General features: G+C 49.4%; 1 protein-coding gene across 15 annotated transcripts in view; it reads left to right on the top strand.

The window, feature by feature from the left end:
• The window catches only part of FAM120B (family with sequence similarity 120 member B), a 68,002-nt gene that overhangs the window by 36,309 nt on the left and 11,447 nt on the right, over positions 1-20,246 (top strand). For all 15 annotated transcript variants that reach the window (XM_057738007.1, XM_057738008.1, XM_057738005.1 and 12 more), the window contains 3 exons: positions 558-730; positions 4,214-4,306; positions 19,046-19,252. In XM_057738007.1, the coding sequence (XP_057593990.1) occupies positions 558-730; positions 4,214-4,306; positions 19,046-19,252 (473 nt within the window). The remainder of the gene's footprint in view (positions 1-557; positions 731-4,213; positions 4,307-19,045; positions 19,253-20,246) is intronic.

The raw sequence follows: 20,246 nt of genomic DNA, 5'->3' as shown, positions 1-20,246 counted from the left end.
TCCACAGCGTGGGGGCTCACAGATGCCCCGCTTACCCCCATCTCTAGTTTGTTCTGTGCAGACTCCCAGGTACCTTACCTAGCAAAGCAGAATTTCTGCATTTTCCTGGGAAAACGTATTTTTTACCATTTTGGCAGCTGGTTTTTTTGCACACTGGGCTTTGAAAACCTCTAGTCTAGAGAAGTAACAGAGAGCAAAGTAAGAGCAGGTCGGTGGTGTTTCTGCCAAGCACCCCATCGCGGCTGTGCTTTTATCTCACACCCTAAGACAGTACAGCATGCAGCACGGGTAGGAAAAAACCCTCTTTCCCCTCACAGTGTAGCCATTTGAAAAAAAGAGGAATGTTTTCAATGAAGTACATATATGCTGGCCTTTTAGGGTTTCTGCTCGTTTAAACCAGGAAGTTCTGTCCATGTTTATTTCCAGTTGCTTTAAGCTTTAAGGTCCAAAGATGTCAGAAAGGGAAGAGGTTAGTGCCTTTTATTCCTTTATTGTATTTCTACGGAAGCGTGTGCAAAAAATAATGGTAAATGGACTTTTTTTTTTTTTTAAACTAGGGGGAACACCTAGTTTGAAACTATTGTGGCTGAGCCAAGAGCCAGGAATACAGGCCCAGCGCTTGGACACACTCCTGGCCTGTTTCGACCTTTCATCCTCACGAGAAGAGCTGCAGGCGGTCGAGGGCCCCTTTCAAGCATTGTGCTGCCTCCTGATCTACCTCTTTGTGCAGGTAACCTCCGCTCCTGTCGTAGCCACTGCAGTCACCCCTCACTCCTGGCCCTCGCCTTGCGTGGGGTGTGATGCTCTGGGATGTAGCCGTGGGCTGGTCCCCTGCACCATCTCTGCCCAGGGTCTGTTCCATAAACACCAGTCCTTTGAGATGCTCAGGCTTGCGTGAGGGCTCTGTGTGTGCGTACATTAGAGAGGCCGGTCTGCTGCCAGGCGTGGAGGTGGGCTCTGCACCTCAGTGTCGTGGAGGCTTGAGGCGTCTGACAGGTGCGGGAACCCTGTCGCACTTGGCTCACATGTGCTTTGCCGAGCTTTTCGGACGATGGACGGTTCTTGTGTCCCTGTTTGGGGGGTTGTTCCTGTTGATGGGGTGTCGTGTAATGGTGAGAAGGTCCAGCGCTGCAGCCTGGCTGACCTGGCTGGAGTCCCGGCGTTTCCTTGGTAGCTCTGCACTTCTGGGCAGATTGCTTCAGTGCCCCCAAGCCATCTAACAAATACTCATTTCCCAACCTGAGAACGAGGTCACGCCTTCTTCCCGAGGTCGCCGGGCGGTCGTGCTGTGGAAGATGCAAAGTGTCTGCACAGGTGCCCAGCGCCGAGCCCACCAGGGCGCTCGTCACTGCCCAGCACCTGCCTGCTGAGCCAGGCCTCCCGCAGGAGCGGTCACAGCCACACGTTGGGAGGCGGCCCCAGTCCTCCTTCTCGTGTGAAACGTACAAAGGCCACTGAAGAGGTTCGCCTTTTGTGAGTTTCCACGCACCTGATGATGTTGGGACACTGCAGCAATGCCTTCCATCTCCCCACTTTCTTCCCCAGCTGAGTTATTTTTAAAGGTCCTTCGCAATCATGGGTCCGTTTCTTTAGCCGTTTGGAGCGTGTCGTAAACTCTCCTACCCCCCATTCCTGCCTCCCCCTCCAATCTCCGTAGCTGACAGATCTGCTGCCTCAGCTGTGGCATCAACATTGCTTTCATTTGCCCAGAATAGAAAATTATGTTTCTGTTTTTCAAAGCTGAATTCACTTTAGGGATCATTGATTGTCTTCAAGAAACTTACTCTTATCATGGAATTTTATTTCAAGAGAATCATATACTGATTTTTCCTTTTTCAAAGTCCTCTGCCATTTCATAGCTAGTCCAGCATTTTGCATTTTGTACAAATGTGGTATAGTTAAATCACCCTTAGAGATTTTATTGCTTCTTTGTTGGTTTTACCTGCACCAGTATCAACTTTAGTTTTGAGTAACTTTCCTTTATTTGCACCAGACTTAGCAAAGTATAAATCAATAAATGATGGCAGGATTATTTAATATTTAAATGTAAAAATAGATTTCTTTTGATATTTCTACTAAATGTGCACGCATATGTTATCAGTTGACATTTTCAGTCCATTGTTCATGACTCTGCAGGTGGCTGAGGTAGAGCCCTAGTGGGAATTGGGAAGCAGCAGATGACCAGTAGCTGTGTTTTCGCCTCCAGAAAAACCCGTGGTTTTCTTCTCAGTGCTCTGTGTGCATATGCGGGGAGTGATGCCATGTGCACACCTAGGACTACATTTTGCATTATTTTTTTCCAGCAGGAGAGAGAGGTCCTTGAACCCATTCACAGTCACTCAACACAGCTCTGCTTTCTTGTCAGCTGTGCAAGTGACTGTTAGTTATGAAACTCCACTTCTGGTAGGAAGAAAAATCCCAAATCACATATTTATGAAAACCTGAAGCAAGACAAGCATCAGGAGGAAAATGTCCACATTTACCTTCTTTCCCCTAGTAATGACCTTTTCAGTGGAAATCTCCTTAGTGTAACTCAGCATGAGATACGCTCCATGTCGGTTTGACTTGAAAGGACACCTTCAGATTGGAACTTTGCAGAACTAGAAAACAAACCAACACGTGCACATTGTCCATTAGGTTAAAAAGCACTGTGCTGTGCTGTTATTCACGGGGATAACTCTTCTCTCAGGATTAATAAGGCTAAAAAGGTAAATTTTTAAAAATACTAGACTTTTATATAGTTAAGCTTAAATTGGTGTTTCAATATGCCATATGGGTTAAATACATACTGTCCAGTGTGCACAGCCTGTGGAGAAACAAAACCCTCTCATTTGTCCACTTGGAGTCTTAACTTTGTTAACTCGTTGTTCACTTGGAGTCCTGCCTCTGAGTTAACAACATTTTTTATTAGAGGCTTATCTGAAAATTTTCCTGGAAGGGTACGTTTTCATCATAGAAAGTTTACTTATTTTTAATTATCTGTAGTAGAGCAAATACTTTATAATGATATCCATTATGTGAAATTCTAAAAAATTGGTGCTACCAAGAATCTTGCCTCCTCTAATATGTTATAGATTTGTTAACTGCAGAGATGGTAGCATGAAATAGGTTAACTGAAAAAAAGTATGACATGAAATAGTTATACTTTTCTCATTGGTTGGTCTTTTAAAATCAGCCTTCTGGGGCTTCCTAGGTGGCGCAGTGGTTAAGAATCCACCTGCAAATGTAGGGGACATAGGTTTGATCCCTGCTCCAGGAAGATCCCACTTAAAAAAAAAAAAAAAAGTAAAATCAGCCTTCTGCAAAAGTTGCTAATGGCAAGAAGTAGAACTAACAGTATGCCAGCAAACCTGTCTGCGCAGAGTGAGGTGAGGGTTTATGGGTTTAAAAAGCATAATTTCTTCTCGGTCTTCCTTCTGTGGGTTGGGATCTCTTTCCTCAGTCACAGGTGCTGCACATTTGTAGATCTCTTGGTTTTTCCCTGAAATAATTATAGCTGTCATTTATACAAGGGCAACAACTGCTTTCGAATAAACATGGAAATGGATACTGACGGGACCAGTGCAGCATTTGGTGGCCGAGCCTCGTGACCCTGTGAGGAGGGTGCAGAGGTGCTGCCGATGGCTGGGCCTGGTGCCGTCTTTGCTCTCCACCCTTCCTCCCTTCCAGGGCCTGTCTATTTCTCCGTGTCTCTGTCTCTCCTTACTTCTCACTCAGACTTTCTGATTCCACAAGGGATGGGAGGGGACTCGTATTTGGGGAATCCTGGTTTCGTATAAACTGGGATCTGAAGACACAGTTGACCTCTGGGACCGGTAGGGGTATGCGTTTATCCCAGCTCTGATCCCCTGGCTGCAAACCCCTCAGCTATCAGCTCTGGAAATTTGTCAGAACTTGATGACCTGTGTTGCTCCAAGACTCAGACTTGACCGTAGCTTTGGCTTCCCCCAGGCATTCTGGAGCGTTCTGCCTTGCTAGCGAGTAACAGGCTCCCCTGTCCCGCTTGGCCCTAGGCGTCGTGGAGATTTTCACACCAGGAACTGTGGGTGGGCTCACCTCCACTGGCATCTCTGCTGCTGCCTGGGGGTGTGCACGTGAGCACGCGTGTGTGTATGTGTGCGTACCTGTGTGTGCACACGTGCACCTGTCCTGTGCCTGTATTTGGTCAGAGCTGGTTTTCCCGGGGCTGACAGTGGCTCTCTCTCCCGCACAGGTGGACACCCTCTGTCTGGAGGATCTGCACGCCTTCATTGCGCAGGCCCTGTGCCTCCAAGGAAAGCCCACCATGGAGCTTGTCGACTTGCAGGTACTGACTCGCACTTCTGAGGATGGCCCACCTGACCAAAGGGGTGTCACACTTGCCAGCCTTCTTTCAATTCGGCAGGTGTTTCACAGGAATGGTCCCCATGACTTGGTTATCTTGTAACTGGAAATTTTTACCTTCTGAACCCCTGGACCCATTTAGCCCACCTCCTACGCCTGCCTCTGGCAGCCACCAACCTGTTCTCTGTGTCTGTGAGTTTGGGTTTGGTTTTGTTTTGTTTTAAGAGTCCACGTAGACGTGAACTCACGTCTTGTTTGTCTTTCTGTGACTTAGGTCACTTAGCGTCATGCCCTCAGTCACCCATGTTGTCACAAGCGACAAGGTTTCATTTTCCTTTTTTTATGGCTCAGTAATAACCCAGCACGTGTGTACCAGCGTCTTTGTCCGTTGTGCTTGTCGGTGGACACTGGGGTTGTTTGCGTGTCTGGTGCTGCAGTGAACATGGGGTTGCAGGTGTCCTCGAGACAGTATGTTCATTTTTTCCAGATAAATGCCCAGGAGTGGAATTGCTGGATCATATGGTAGTTCTGTTTTTAATGTTTAAGAGCCTCCATACTGTTGTTCCCCGGGGCTGCACAAATTCACGTTCCCACCAACAGTAGGTTCCATTTTCTCCACATCCTCTCCAGCATTTGTTATTTCTTGTCTTTTTGATGGTGGCCATTCTGACAGGTGTCAGGTGGTATCTCGTGGTTTCGATTTGCATTTCCCTGATGATTAATGATGTTGAGCACCTTTTCCTGTACCTGTTGTCTGTCTGTATGTGTTCTTCGGAAGAATGTCTATTCAGAGCCTCTGCCCATTTTTTAATCAGATTGTTTGGTTTTTTGCTGTTGAGTTGTATGAGTTATTTATAGATTTTGAATACTAATCTCTTGTCAGATATATGATTTGTAAATAATTTCTCCCATTTAGCAGGTTGCCTTTTCATTTTTTGATGGTTTCCTTTGCTGTACAGAAAGGTTTTTTTTCCTTTTTTTCACTTTTATTTTTTTTTAATTGAAGTATAGTTGATGTACAATATTATATAAGTTATAGGTATACAACAAAGCGATTCAGTTTTAAAGGTTATACTCCGTTTATAGTTTTTACAATTATAAACTATTGACTTTATTCCCTGTGTTGTATAATATATTCTTGTAGCTTATTTATTTTATACATAGTAGTTTATATCTTTTAATTTACAGAAGCAGTTTTAGTTTGACTTGTTCTCATTTGTTTATTTTTGCCTTTGCTGCCTGTGCTTTGCGTGTCAAATCCAAAAAAATCATTGCCAAGACTGATGTCAAGGAGCTCATTGCCAGTGTTTTCTTCTAGGAGTTTTATGGTTTCTGCTCTTATGTTCAAGTCTTTAATCCATTTTGAGTTGTAGATACAGTTTCATTGTTTTGTATGTGACTGTCCAGTTTTCCCAATATCACTTATTGAAGAGACTGTCCTTTTCCCACGGTAAGGACTCCTTTGTTGTAAATTAATTGACCACTTACACGTGGATTTTTTTCCTGGGCTCTCTGTTCTGTTCTGTTGATCTTTGTGTCTGTTTTTGTGCCAGTACTAACTGTTTTGTTTACTGTAGCTTTGTAGTATAGTCTGAAGTCAGGGAGTGTTATGCCTCCGGTTCTTCTTTCTCAAGATTGCTTTGGCTACTTGGGGTCTTTTGTAGTTCCGTACAAATTTTGGGACTGTCCTATTTCTGTGAAAAATGCCATTGGTATTTTGATTGGATTGCGATGAATCTGTAGATTGCCTTGGGTAGTATGGTCATTTTAACCATATTAATTCTTCTAATCCATGAGCATGGGATATTTTTCTATTTGTTTGTGCTACCTTCAACTTTTTTCATTAGTGTCTTACAGTTTTTATTATACAGGCCTTTCACATCCTTGGTTAAATTTACTCCTAGGTATTTTATTCTTTTTGATGCAATTGTTACTGGGGCTGTTTTCTTAACTTTTCTTTCTGATAGTTTGCTATTACTGCATAGAAATGCAGCAGATTTCTGTGTGTTGATTTTGTATCCTGCAACCTTACTGAAGTCAATTATTAGTTGTAACGGTTTTTTGGTGGGGTCTTTAGGATTTTCTACGTAAAATACCACGGGATCTGCAAATAGTGATAGTGACAGCTTGGCTGCTTTCTTTCCGGTCTGGATGCCTTGTGTTTCTTTTTCTGTCTAATTGCTCTAAGACTTCCAGGACTGTGTTGAATAAAAGCAGCCAAGAGTGGGCATCCTCATCTTGTTCCTGATCTCAGGAACATCAGCTGCTCAGCCACTTGCACCAGAGCTGGGCCCTCACCTGCTCTCCTCTTCCCTCCCAGGAAAACCAGACCGCCAGGCAGGGAGAGAAAGGAAGCTGGATGTCATGCTGGCTCCTGCTTGGTTGTGCAGGTGGGGAAACTGAGGCCCCGTGGGCAGCAGCGTGAGCTGGTTTTTGGGGCTGTGCACAGAGGGTAGGTTCTGGTTCTGTCCCTGACAAGCTGCGTGACCTGGAACGTGTTCTCATGAACGTGCGGCGGAACCTAACCTCCCTCTAGTGTAAGACAGAGGGGACCCACACTGCTCGCTGCCCTGTTGGGGAGCAGGGCCGTGGGGTCTTTGTCGACAGGGACGTGTGACCCCACCCGCTCGTCACTGGCAGAGCCGAGGTGGGATCCGGGCTCCGGACGTCGGCCGGTGTTCTCGCCTCTGCCCCCTTCTGTGGGAAACCGCCCGTCGCCAGGAGGAGGGAGGCCTTCGGGAAAGGGCCCCGCAGGAGCGCTGCGCTTGGACGGCCGCGTGCAGACATGCCGGGCACCGCCCCGTCCCTGCCGTTGCCCGCGCAGAGGGGCCTGCGTGGCGTCCCTCCCATTGGTCCCTCTGTGCCCTGCGACCGGCGGTGTGCGCCCTCTGCACGTGACGGCAGAGCCAGAGCGGGACGTGTTTCCAGGGAGGCGGGGAGCTTTTAACCTGTGAGAGGGTTGGGTCTTGGCCCAGGTTCCAGCTCGGTTCTGACTCTGAGGAGCCCCTGGTCCAGACCCTGGTCTCCACAGGAGCGCAGGGGCCGCATGGCCACTGGGCCTGGCCTTCCTGCTCACCATTGCTCCTGGGGAATGTTTTAAATACTCTCTCCGTCTTTTACCCAGCATTACTTTTTTTGCCCCAACAGCCCAAATATAGCTTTTAAATGATACATGTATTTACATATTTATTAAAAATCCAGGTGATTAGATTGTATTTATAAAGATTATTTTGCATCTTTTTTGCTTATTCTGTACGCATATTCATTTATAGACATAGAAATCTTCTATATATGAAATCAGGGAATACAGGAACCCTTAATCTGCAGTAATCATATAAAAAAAGAAAAAATAAAGGAAATCAGTATTACTTTACATTTAAAAAAAAAAAGACAGGCTTCTTTATAAAGCAGGGGAGGCAGTGACGAAGGACGCCGGTCTCTCAGGTGCTGGGAGTGCGGTGGGGCCGGGCCGTCTGTGTGTCAGTCATTCTCCAGTTGCCACTCTGTCCTCTCTGAATGCGGGTTGTGTACTTGCTAGTTTTCCTGTCACATCGTAGGCTGTCCATGTGTGCGTTTAGCTTAAAGTTCTAAAGGACAGGGTCTGTTCACGTGGTTCTTTCTTACTTGGTTTGTATAGCCCAGGTGAACACACATGCATGTGTGTAGATAGATACAGGTGCATGGCCAGCAGGGAGTCAGTTAAGTAATGTTATGAATTGTATAGCGAATAAGTAACTTGTGAAGTCCCGCTCTTAAGCAGCTTGAAAGGGGGAGGGTGGATTCTCAGAGTCTTCTATCTGTATCATTTGAGACAGGGATGCCGCTGCCAGAGGAATAATCACAGGTAAGGTATGACATGTCGTGATGTGTGTGTTCCTGTGGTCACTCGCTCCAGTCCTTTCCTGGTTCCTGCCCACTAGGCGGTCATGGGAGGAGCCCTGGGCCTCAGGAAGGTACTGCGATTAGTACCTCTAACTTAGGCGCCCTGTGTGCTTGTCCAGGAATGTGAAAGGGTTGGACACAGCTCCCTTGCGCACCCCCAGTGTGTTGTCAGACTTGGGCACATGCCCAGAGTGTTGTGTAAAGGCCTGTATGAAACGTGCTGTCACTGAGCCAAGCAGAGTGCACCTAGGCCTGCCGTCCTGGCCAGACCGTGTGCTCTCAGAGCCTCTTTGCTCCGCCCCAGGTGCTCCGTGGTTTAAATTTGCTCTCACGCTCTTCTTTCGGAATGAGCCAAAGAGATACTGGGGCTTTCTTTGCCTGTCTGTTCATCTCTGCTGCGTCGGGTCCCTGAAACCAACAAAACTGTAAACAACCTCCTTCAGAGGGAGGCCCCCAACTGCTGGAATATTCCTGGCTCACCTCTCCCACCCCCCGTGCTCGGTGAGCCCTGTGTGAGCCCCCGAGGCCTAGCTTACAGGAGGCGGCTGCCACCTTCCCTAGCACTACCAGGGCTCCTCGGAAAGTTCTTGAGCATTTTTGATTGGGGAATTAAAAGGAAAAGAAATACGAGTTAGTGGCAAGGAACATTCTTTCTGAAATTTGAGCTGTACCACATTAGGGGTCTACCGTGAGCAGAGCATCTCATCGTCCCCGTGAGGACATTTCAAGATTTACTGGACACGTGACAATTGGGGCTGGTCTGCTCTCTTGATGGGGGCTGGTCAATACTTAGATTGAAGGCAGTGCTGTGTGTTGGCACTAAGTGCTCAGGGCCTCGGGCAGTGCCTTCAGAGCCCCGTGTCTTGGGCTCACACACTGAAGCGTGTTGGAGCCATGTTAAGAGGCCGCGGCTCCTCTTCCACACGAGTTTCCCAGCGTCATGTCGTCCCCCCAGCAGCCACGCACCTCTCGAGCGGGGAGCAAACGCAGCACGTGTGAAAAGCAGGTGTACACGTCTTCATCAAGCAGGTGTACACATCTCTGCGGGTATTGCCCTGGCTGGTGAGTCCTCCCTTTCCAAATCAAACACTTTAAATCCTGTAGAAAAGATCAAAATGCTTTGAGGACGTATTGAGGTCACGTTCTTACAGCATATCAAAATAAATCCCTGAGATTGATGCTTCACTGATTAAATCACTGAAACAGCCATCAGAAACACAGGATTGTGTAACAGTACATTCAGAGATTTAGAAAAATGCTTTTATTATTAGGCAGCTCAGAACTAGATGAATGAATGAATAGAATTCTAGAAATAGAATCTGTTGAAAGTTTTAGCAGACTTCTGAAGTTGATGTGTAGACACAGGAGATTAGTACTCCAAACAGATTAAATGAGATAAACGAGAAGGCAGACTGGTGGGAAACCTGGTTCCTTACTTGCCTCATTTGTATTCTCTCTGGAATGCTTGTGACTTGCACGTGGTTTTCCTGGGCAGAATGTTGTTGAGTGACTTTGGGAGGGAAGAGAGGTTTGTGAGAGGGCCCAGGGTCCCTGCAGCCGTGAGTGCAGAAGGCCCAGCGCCTGGCTGTGGCAGTGGTCCCGTTCCATGGGTCTGCATCACATTACAGGTCCTGGTACTTAGTCCAGAAGATGCGGTCTCTCGGGGTGACCACGCGCGTCTTGAAGGGACCATAAAGGTGGACAGTGGGGAACACGGCTGACGAGCCTGCGAGGGAACGGGCCACGAGGGTGGTCACAGCTCCTCCCCACGTCCATCCGTCCGCGGTGCTCAGGCAGGTTCTCCGGGCGAGAGGAGGCTGGGGAGAATGGCTGTGCCCCCAGGAGAGCTCTGGCTGGGGGCCCTGGTTAAGTGAGGACGTGTGGGTGTGGGGGCAGCAAAGGAACAGGTGGGGCGCCTCCTTGAAAGTCGGGAGAGATCTCGGCCTGCCCTTCCAGGCCGTGATGGTTCAGAGGGTAGGTCTCTCCCCCACCAGACACCCAGGGTGTACACTCGGGCGAGAGAGAGCAAGGCAGGGCCAAGCCCAGCGTGCCAGCCCCGCCTCCGCCACCCACACAGCCACGCTCACGCACACGTCGCCTGTGGCCGCGTTCACACCACAACCACAAAGCCAAGTGGTTGCGGACGATGCTCGCTGCCCTTCCCAGACAGCTGGCCAGCAGCCCTCGCTGTGGGCCTGAGAGCTGGCCAGCTGGCCCCGTGGACGCGTACGGCCCGAGGAAGGTCCATGTGTGCGTGCCTAGCGAGGTTCGTGGCTGCTGAACTTCAGAGCCTGAGCTGTCCGCGGCTGGGTTTTTGTCTTGAATCATAAGCAGATGTTACAGCGTCTTACTGCTTCCTGCTACGGACATTCGGTTATTAAGACGTCACCACCCTGACCTTGAAACTGTTTGTAGCTTCTGTTCTCCCCTTTCCAGGCCACTCATACCTCAGGGTAGACTAAAGATTTTTATACTCAGAATCTGCACTTTTCCGAGTAGCCTGGCCTTCCAAGCCCTCTGGTTCAGTCTACCCTGGTGCCTGTCTTGCAGTCCAGCCCCGCGAAGCAGGCCCTTCACAGACCCCAGCTTTCCGTGCCCACCAAGAGCCGGCCGTCACCACCTCTTTTTAAGCCCTCACAAAGGTGGCTTCTCTCCTTCTGCAGGTGCCTGTAGTTACTCCTGTTACTGTGTGTTTGGTGACTGCACAGGTGCTGCGCGGCCCTGTCTCCAGTGTTGCAGGATCTGCTTCAGAGCCATGTTCTTTCCTTCCTCAGGGAGGGTCTCTTGCTGTAACGCTTGGATACTTGTCCCCTTTCTCGTGTTGTTCAGACTGTTCTTAAAACTCCTTGGCTTGTGGCTTCTTCAAGAGTGAGGACTCAGGACGTCCCTGGTGGCGCAGTGGTTAAGAATCCGCCTGCCAAACGCAGGGGACGTAGGTTGGATCCCTGCTCCTGGAAGATCCCACGTGCCGCGGAGCAACTAAGCCCGTGCACCGCAACTTTTGAGCCTGTGCTTTAGAGCCCGTGAGCCACAACGATTGAGCCCATGTGCTGCAACTACTGAAGCCCATGCGCCTAGAGCCCGTGCTCCCAAACAAGAGAAGCCACCGCAGTGAGGAGCCTGCGCACGGCAATGAAGAGTAGCCCACGCTCACCGCAACTAGAGAAAGTCCGTGTGCAGCAATGAAGACCCAACGCAGTCAATAAATAAATACATAAATAAATTCATTAAATAATTTTTTTAAAAAAGAGTGAGGACTCTGCTTTACTCATATTTGTGTATTCTCTGGTACCTATGCTTCTGAGTAACTTAGCAGGGACTCAGCTAGTATTTGTTCAAATGAATTGAGATACATCCTTCCTGGGGCAGGGTGGGGGCAGGCCAAGTGTTTATAATTTCCTTGGAACCCTGTGCCTTGTAGGTACTCAAATAATTGTCTATTTGCCTAACATTTGTATAAACTGTGGTGTTGGCAGATGTCCTTTATCTTCATGAATAAGAACCTTTCACATAAAATGTGTTTTTCTGCAGCAGAAGCGGACCTCAGATGTAAGTTCAGTTTCACTTTTCTTTTTCTATAACGACGTAATTTCTTTTACAAACCGCATCCCCACAGGTTGTGGTGTGTATCCCGGGGCTGAGCCGGTGGGCGCCCCTGAGTCGCTGTGTCCCCCTCCCTCTCCCAGTGGAGGCCTGGCTCCCCTGCCCTGCTGCCCCCGTGCCTGCTTCCCCTCCCACACCAGCTGGGCAGCGACGCTCAGACACCTCCGCAGAGTTTCTTCCCGGGGCCGCCGGTGCTGGAGGCAGAGCTCACTGGCTGCCCGGCGGTCCTCCTGCAGCGCGCGGAGCCCCACGCGCGTGCGTGGCCCCTCCTCCTTCTACCCCGAGGGTCTGCCCCTTCCTCTTGCTCAGACTCTTCACACCTGGGGTGGATCTGAGGTCTTTCAGGTTCTCCCAGGGGTGAGGCTTTTGAAAGTCAGAGGTCAGAACTTGACAGTTTTACCCTTTTCTGTCTCCATGTGTTGATGGTGCAGAGTCTTAGGTGACTGAAGCCCTTAAGGAAGAAAGGGAAGAAGAAGGGTGGAATTATGGTTGATAGTTCAGATATCATCTTCCTACACTTCTTGTAAAGATTAGCCTTTAACTATTCTTCCTGCAGTTTTATACTTGTAAACATAGTGGTGGACCTCGTGGTGGCCATGGGTCCTGGAGCACCCTTCCTTCTGACTGGGTCACTCAAGGCTGAAGAGCTGCCTGAGAGGAGGTGACAGAGGAGGAGGTGAGTCTAGCTTTGAAGCCATGGAATGTCTGCATGTGTTCAGGTGGCTCTGAGTCTGGAGAGAGGTCAGGGCCAAGGATACGGTCTGGTGTGGACAGTGTGGGTGGTGACACCGTGGGAATAGCAGGCTCCACCCTGCGAGACGTGCATGGGCTCTGCTGCTCCTGTGGTTATTTCCGCTGTCACCGAGTTTTCTGTGAAGAAAAACCAAGCTGCGTGTTTTCTTCTTTCCTCTGTTCTTGGGTCCTTTCTATAGGCCAGAAAACGCTCTGGTGGAAGTTGTTTTTCCTCTTTGTTATCTGTGGTCATCCATTCTGAACGTTGGGTGTAGGTCAGGATCAAGCTGGAAGTTACGTGTGTGTTCAGAGGCCGCCTCCCCAGGGCCCTGCACCGTCGGGCTGCGGATGAGACCTGGATGGTAGGCAGGCCCGTCCGTCCTGCTGGACCCAGCACGCTCGAGACGGCCGCTGACTTTGGCCGGGTGGAGATTTTGTTTCTGTGCGTGGGGAAACCTGCAGTGTTTCCACGGTGTACCGTGGGTGTTTTAGTGATGTTGCGGGGTGCTGCGGACAGCCCAGTCCTGAAACAGACAGCCTTTGCCAGTTTCTCACTTACGTCATTTTATCCTCTTCCCCTTTTGCTCCTTGCAAGTGTCCGTTTAAATTCTAGGAATGCGTCTCCACAGCGTGTACTCTTCCCTGGATTAAAGATGCGGTGTAAGAAGTGACATTGGATAACAGCGTGTACAGGAGAAATGGCGTTTTTATTCCACTTGCTGAGGGCAGGAGCTGTGTAACAGCCACCCGCGCAGGCCTCGCTCTTTCCTTGGGGCAGCACCTGCTGTCTCTCATGGTGGCCTGTGGTCGCCAGAACCCAGCCCTGCCCTGTGCACTGTGAGAAGGAAGAGATTTCTGGAGGCACTACTGCTGGGTGCCTTTTTGAACCGTGCCCCACATCGGATTTCTTTTTCCCTCTAAGATAGGACCAGAAGGTGGTAGGTTCCCCACACAGCCTTATCGTGTCACTTATTTACGTGTAATCCAACAGGTATTTTTAAAGTGCCCCCTGTGTGGGCAGCCCTCCTGCAGTTCACCCCTGCCTTGTTCTCACAGGCTTACACGTGTCAGACAGATGTGGTTGTGTTACCCTCACGTAAAGACACATGGCTCTCCAGGGCCTACGACGTGGTGTCTGGGTCCTCCGTACAGAAGCAAAGCGCTGCTCCTGTGGTTCTGTCTTCTTCCCCCACACGCGTCACACGTCATGGGGTTGACTCCCGTCCGCTGCCCTTGGCTCCCGTCTCTCCCCATCCTGGGGAGTTGAGCTGCCTCTGACACGCGGTCTGTGGTTGTGTAGTTGATGTGCAGACGCCCGCCTGCCACCGGCCCCACTGCCTCCCCGTGACCATCATCACGTCTCGTTTCCCGGCAGGAGGTGGCACTGGACAGAGAAGGGAGGTTTGGAAGCTGAAGTTGGGGAAGCTGCTAGGCTGCGGGAGAATGTTAGTATTTGATTCGAGTCAGTGGTATATTCGAGCCCCTGTGCCACGCTGTTGAAGACAGAGAACCTGGGGGCTCTGAGTGTGACGCGCGTAGGTGGGTGTGTGCCCGACAGCATCCTTCAGCAAATAAAAGTTTTCTTTTGCGAATGAAAAGTTTCAAGAGGTGGGAAGGTAAGATACTTAGTACAACATGAGAAACCTCCAGGGGAGGAGATCAGTGGATGGTCGGCCCCATTTGGGGTGGTCTCTGCCCTCAAGAGGCACCTTTAACAAGCTCTCACGGAAGCCGTGGGACCCCTGTCCAACGCAGGAGGGCTGCATAGCAGATGGATGTGTGGGGATGCTGCCCCAGCACCCTGTTCTGCGTGCGCCTGCCGGGCAGGGGTCAGGCGGCCTCCTCGGGCTTGTGTTGTATGGTTGTGTCCAGCTGTAGCCACGGAGACCGTCGGGGCAGAGTCCTCCAGAGTCCAGCCGGCCTTCAGACCAGAGAAACCCATGTTTGCTTTTGTTTTGTTTTCTGGCGAGCAGTAACGTGTCTGCAGTGCTCTCCTCACCATGTCTGGATTTCCGCTGAGTTTCACGACGGTCGCCCCGTGAAGCCTGGACAGAGCACCCTGGCTTAGGGTTTTTGGCCTCATGTGTATGTAACTGCGAACACCTTAGCATGTGAACACCATACAGCCGAGCTGTTTACTGTTAAATATTTACTGTGAGGCTTTGCGGCATTAGAACTGGTTTTTCCCGTTTCTGTGTCACCGTTAGAGGCTCCATCACCTCAGCAGGAGGCACTCGGGGCTCAGCCCCTCCTCATCTTCATTCCAGAGCACCTTAAATCCTGTTTCCAAAACACGGGCCGCTTTTAGTTATGGCTTTTATCGGTAAAGCCACACCTTAGCCGCGTGGAATTAGTCCATGCTCACCAGCGACTCTGAGTCTGGATTCAGGGTCCGCCTTCTGCCACACTGACGTATCCCCTGAATTCCAGTTGCTTGGGGAAGAAGAAGAGTTGCTGTGTGACTTTCTCTGTTGCTGGAAGGTAGCCTCAGAGCCTCAGATTTTGATTCTGTAGCCTGTGAAAATCTTCTGCGCTTTCGACACAACCAGCTGGTTTTTTTTGAAACACAAACTTGGTTTAACATTTGAAAACCAGTGTGATTCAGTTCATGAGCGCCGCACGGGATGCAGGGAATGTGTTTGGTTGAACTGAGTGCTTGTTTGTGGTAAGAGGTCTCAGCAGACCAGGACTAGGAGGGCGTTTCCTCACTCTAATGAAGAGTATCTACAGCAGAAATCAGACGTGATGGCAAAATAGGGGAAGTTGTTCCACCATGGTGGGAGTGAGTCAGGGGTGCCTTCTTTCACCACGTGCCTTAAACTGAAAGAAAAGAATGCAGCTATCACTATTGACAGGTGGCATGTTGTGTACGTGGAGAACCCACATCTGCAGGGCCACCACGGGAGTTACTAAGCAGATGTAACAGGGGCTGGTGCAGAGTCAACACACACCATCCAAGTATATTCTACAAAAAAAAATAACAAGTAAAAATAATCCCCACATTTTTTGTGTTTACACTAACATCAAAGAAAAAACATAAAATACTTAGGAAAAAACAATAGTTGGGCAACGTCTCTGCGCTGGCAACCATAAGGCGTTGCTGACAGGATGCGCCCCTGGGCTGTTTAAAGATGCGCGTTGTCCCCAGGGTGATGTATGGGCTCAGAGCATCCCCAGTCAGCGCCGCAGGCAGTGGTATATGATCGCGCAGAGGGGTGCACAGCCTGGAGAATCCCCAGCAGCGTCAGCCCAGGGACGCTGGAGCCTGTGCGTGTACTGCCGGGGTCGGTCCCGTCAATGCGCCGGCAGGTGAGCCCGTTCATGCCTGAGGAGTGGGCCAGCACCACCTTTGGGGGCAGTGGGTGTGATAGGGAGGGGCAGAGGGGCTCCTGCAGTGCTGGTAACATTTGCTTTGTGGCCGAGGTGGTGGTTGCCTGATTCGTTTGAAAATTCACACAGCCCTAAGAAACTGATGAAAGAAATCAAAGACGACACAAACGGAGGGACAGACCATGTTCTCGGATTGGAAGAATCAACATAGTGAAAATGGCTATACTACCCAAAGCAATTTACAGATTCAGCGCCATCCCCATCAAATTACCAATGGCATTTTTCACAAAACTAGAAGAAGAAATTTTACGATTTGTATGGAAATGCAAAAGACCCCGAATAGCCAAAGCAATCTTGAGAAGGAAAGATGGAGTTGGCGGAATCAGGCTTCCTGACTTCAGGCTATACTACAGGGCTACAGTGATCAAGACAGTATGGTACTGGCACAAAAACAGAAATATGGATCAATGGAACAGGATAGAAAGCCCAGAGATAAACTACGGTCAACTAATCTATGACAAAGGAGGCAAGGATATACAATGGAGAAAAGGCAGCCTCTTCAATAAATGGTGCTGGGAAAACTGGACAGCTACATGAAAAAGAATGAAATTAGAACACTTCCTAACACGATACACAAAAATAAACTCAAAATGGATTAAAGACCTAAATATAAGGCCAGACACTATAAAACTCCTAGGGAAACATAGAAAGAACACTCTTTGACGTAAATAACAGCAAGATCTTTTCTGATCCACCCCCTAGAGTAATGGAAATAAAAATAAATAAGTGGGACCTAATGAAACTTCAAAGCTTCTGCACAGCAAAGGAAACTATAAGCAAGACGAAAAGACAACCCTCAGAATGGGAGAAAGTATTTGCAAACGAATCAACAGACAAAGGACTAATCTCCAAAATATATAAACAGTTCATCCAGCTCAATATCAAAAAAACAAGCAACCCAATCAAACAATGGGCAGAAGACCTAAATAGGCATTTCTCCAAAGAAGACATCCGGATGGCCAAGAGGCACATGGAAAGCTGCTCAACATCACTAATGATTAGAGAAATGCAAATCAAAATGACAATGAGGTATCACCTCACACCGGTCAGAATGGGCATCATCAGAAAATCTACAAACAGTAAATGCTGGAGAGGGTGTGGAGAAAAGGGAACGCTCTTGCACTGTTGGTGGGAATGTACATTGATACAGCCACTATGGAGAACAGTATGGAGTTTCCTTGCAAAACTGAAAATAGAGTTCCCATATGACCCAGCAATCCCAATGCTGGGCATATACCCAGAGAACACCATCATTCACAAACACACATGCACTCCAGTGTTCATGGTAGCACTATTTACAATAGCCAGGACATGGAAGGAACCTAAATGTCCATCCACAGATGAATGGATAAAGAAGATGTGGTACATACATACAATGGAATATTACTCAGCTGTAAAAAGCAAGGAAACTGGGACATTTGTAGAGACGTGGATGGACCTAGAGACTGTCATACAGAGTGAAGTGAGTCAGAAAGAGAAAAACAAATATCGTATATTAACACTTATATGTGGACTATAGAAAAATGGTATAAATCAACCGGTTTGCAAGGTGGAAATAGATATAGAGAACAAACATGGACACCAAGTGGGGAAAGAGGGGAGGGTTGGGGGGGGGAATAAGTTGGGAGATTGTGATACCAAATAGTACGCTCTAAATATATGCAGTTTATTGTATGTTAACTGTATCTCAATAAAAGTTCTTAAAAAAAAAAAAAAAAAAACAAGAAAAGAAAATTCACACAGCCCACATAGGATCTGTGCTTTGGGGCTTGGTATACTTCACTTAAAATTTGCTTTAAAAGAGACAGACAGGTGTAGAAGAGATGAACAGAAATGGACTCCATTACAGGAAAATATGCTTCCTGAGGGAGCTGCCCTAATACTCAGAACGTATGTAGCGTCTGTGTCAGTTCACCTGGCCTTGAGTGGCCGTGGTGGGTGCATGACCTGGGGCTGAGACGTACCCCCACCCGTGTGGCCTGCAAGGCAGCCTTGGGGCCGGGCATTTTGCAAAGTGGGGCACTCAGGAGCTGGAGAAAGGACACGAGAACCCAGCCGTCCAGCAGCGAGCAGGCGGGCCTGTGCCGAGGGACACTGCCACACGGGCCCCTGAGCACTTGAGGTGGGCTGGTGCGTCTGAGTAATGGAGCATTTAATCTTACTGCACTTAAATTCAAACCTCACCCGGGGCCCCAGCTGCTGACGTGGCTGGCATTGCTCTAGACAGACAGTCACGTGTGTGCGGGTGCAGAGAGCGAGGGCTGGATGATGGAGCACGGGAGACGGGCAAGGTGCCGCCGGCAGCGAGGGGCAGTTAGCCGGGAGAGGGCGCGGCTGGAGAGACCTGGAGGTCTTCTCTTCTCAGTAAGGGAGGTGAGACCTGACTTAGAAAGAGGGTAAACGTCTGTCCCTCTTCCTGCTTTATTTCCAATTTATAAACTATGTGAGACACACAATGACGTTTAAAATCGCTGCTGTTTACTTTGAGCAACACAGATCCACCTGATGCCAGCAGACGGAGCTGAACTCACCTTGTTAACAAAACCCTGCGGGCACGTGCTGGCTGTCAGTTCACTGCGTGTGGTCAGCAGAGCCCACGAGCTCCAGGAACATGAAGGTGAAGGCTTGTCTCTCAGGTTCCCACCCAGCGGAGCCCCTACTGTGTCCGAGAACAGGAAGGAGGTTTGACAACAAAATAAATATTTGGTATGGGTGTGACCTTAATTTATGAGAAGTATCAGTCCATCCACCTTATGCAGTGATAAGCCATGTTTTTCTTAAATGATACGACATCCATGTAAAAAATTTCTAGTAATGCTCACAATTAGAGCTCAGTGTGATTTTTTAAAAACGCAGGGACTCATCAGTGTCTAAGATGACCCTGTCTTGCTTCTCTTCCTTCGCCGTTGCTTTTAAAGAAAGTTTGCTGGTGGACGTGAGGCTGTGGTCCTGTCACCTTCCTGGCAGGTCCGAGCGTTGGCCTCTGCAGCTCCGAGGGCATCTGTGTGCAGAGCGGGTGCCTGCCCCGAGCACTGTGCCCGGCTGCCTCACAGCCACGCTGGTTCCCTGCACGAGTGGCGCCTCCTCACCTCCTCCGTGCGTCTTGTCTCTGCAGCTCGACCAGGTCGACCCCAGGGCCGTGCAGCTGGGCGCCCTCCTGATCCGCGGCCTGACCACCCTGGTGCTGGTCAACAGCGCCTGCGGCTGCCCCTGGAGCACAGCAGGCTTCATGCCCTGGAACCTGTTCGACGGGAAGCTCTTTCATCAGAAGTACCTGCAGTCTGAGAAGGGGTACACGGCGGAGGCCCTTGTGGAACAAGATGTGAGTTCACAGTTTTCTTCACTTTCAGAAAAAGTAGGTTTGAAATCGGTTGCTCAAATGCAGCTTGAAAACTCGGCGTCCCTGGCGGGAGGTCAGAAGGGTCGGCAGCACTGTCTGTCCTCCCGGTCACGTCACTGCAGGGACAGACCCCAGAAATCTGCTCTGAGGAGCTGCAGATCCCAGGCTTTGAAACAGACCCAGAAACCTGTGAGGCTGCTGGTGGCCTCCCGTTGGGGGCTGTGCCCCGGGCCTCAGGGTCAGCGTCGCTGGAGCTTCTTCCAGAACGCATGCGGAGGCGGGCGAGCAGTGTCCACCCGGTGTTGCACACTTTACATTTTCCAGTGCTTTCACTCTTTTTTCCCTTTTGGAATTAAGAACGCACATTCCCTGCAGAGCTGCCTCTGCGGACATCAGACTGATCCGATAGGAGTGGTGATGATTTGTTACTTGAAAATGTTCCCTGCAGGCTGACAGTTTAGTTGGGGTCGTTGGTTTCTGTTCTGGTTTTGTAAGTGCAATTGCTGCACAACTCCTGGAAGACTTCCAAGTCAGGCCTCGGCCAGGCTCGCTTGGAACGTGTGTTAGTACCCACAGGACCCTGCGATCAGCGAGAGCTGAGTGGTCCGAGACAGGGCAGTGCTGCATGCCTTCACACCAGATAGGAAACACGGTTGGGTGTCAGCCGCGCTGTTTCACACACAGACACAATCCAGGTGTCATAGGAATGTAAGTGCTCAGAATTTAGAAGCAGCCAACATTACGTACAGTCAGCAAAAGCAGAGTGCTGACAAAAGTGTCCCGTAACTGTGGCTTTAGTACAGAATCAGTGAAAGGCAGCAGTAAGCCAGGCTAACACACAGCCGGCACGTCACCTGTCACAGACCCCTCCCTCCCTTCCTTCCCTTCTAGTGCCTTGAGCACGTACAGAATGATCACAGGCTCACACTTACTGCTGTGGAACAAGTTAGGGCAGGTAGGAGCGAGTACGCAATAG

Source organism: Hippopotamus amphibius, chromosome 6 (assembly GCF_030028045.1).
Source record: "Hippopotamus amphibius kiboko isolate mHipAmp2 chromosome 6, mHipAmp2.hap2, whole genome shotgun sequence".
NCBI classification, from domain to species: domain Eukaryota; kingdom Metazoa; phylum Chordata; class Mammalia; order Artiodactyla; family Hippopotamidae; genus Hippopotamus; species Hippopotamus amphibius.
Note: the sequence above shows the minus strand (reverse complement) of the source record. Positions and strands in the feature narration are given on the sequence as shown.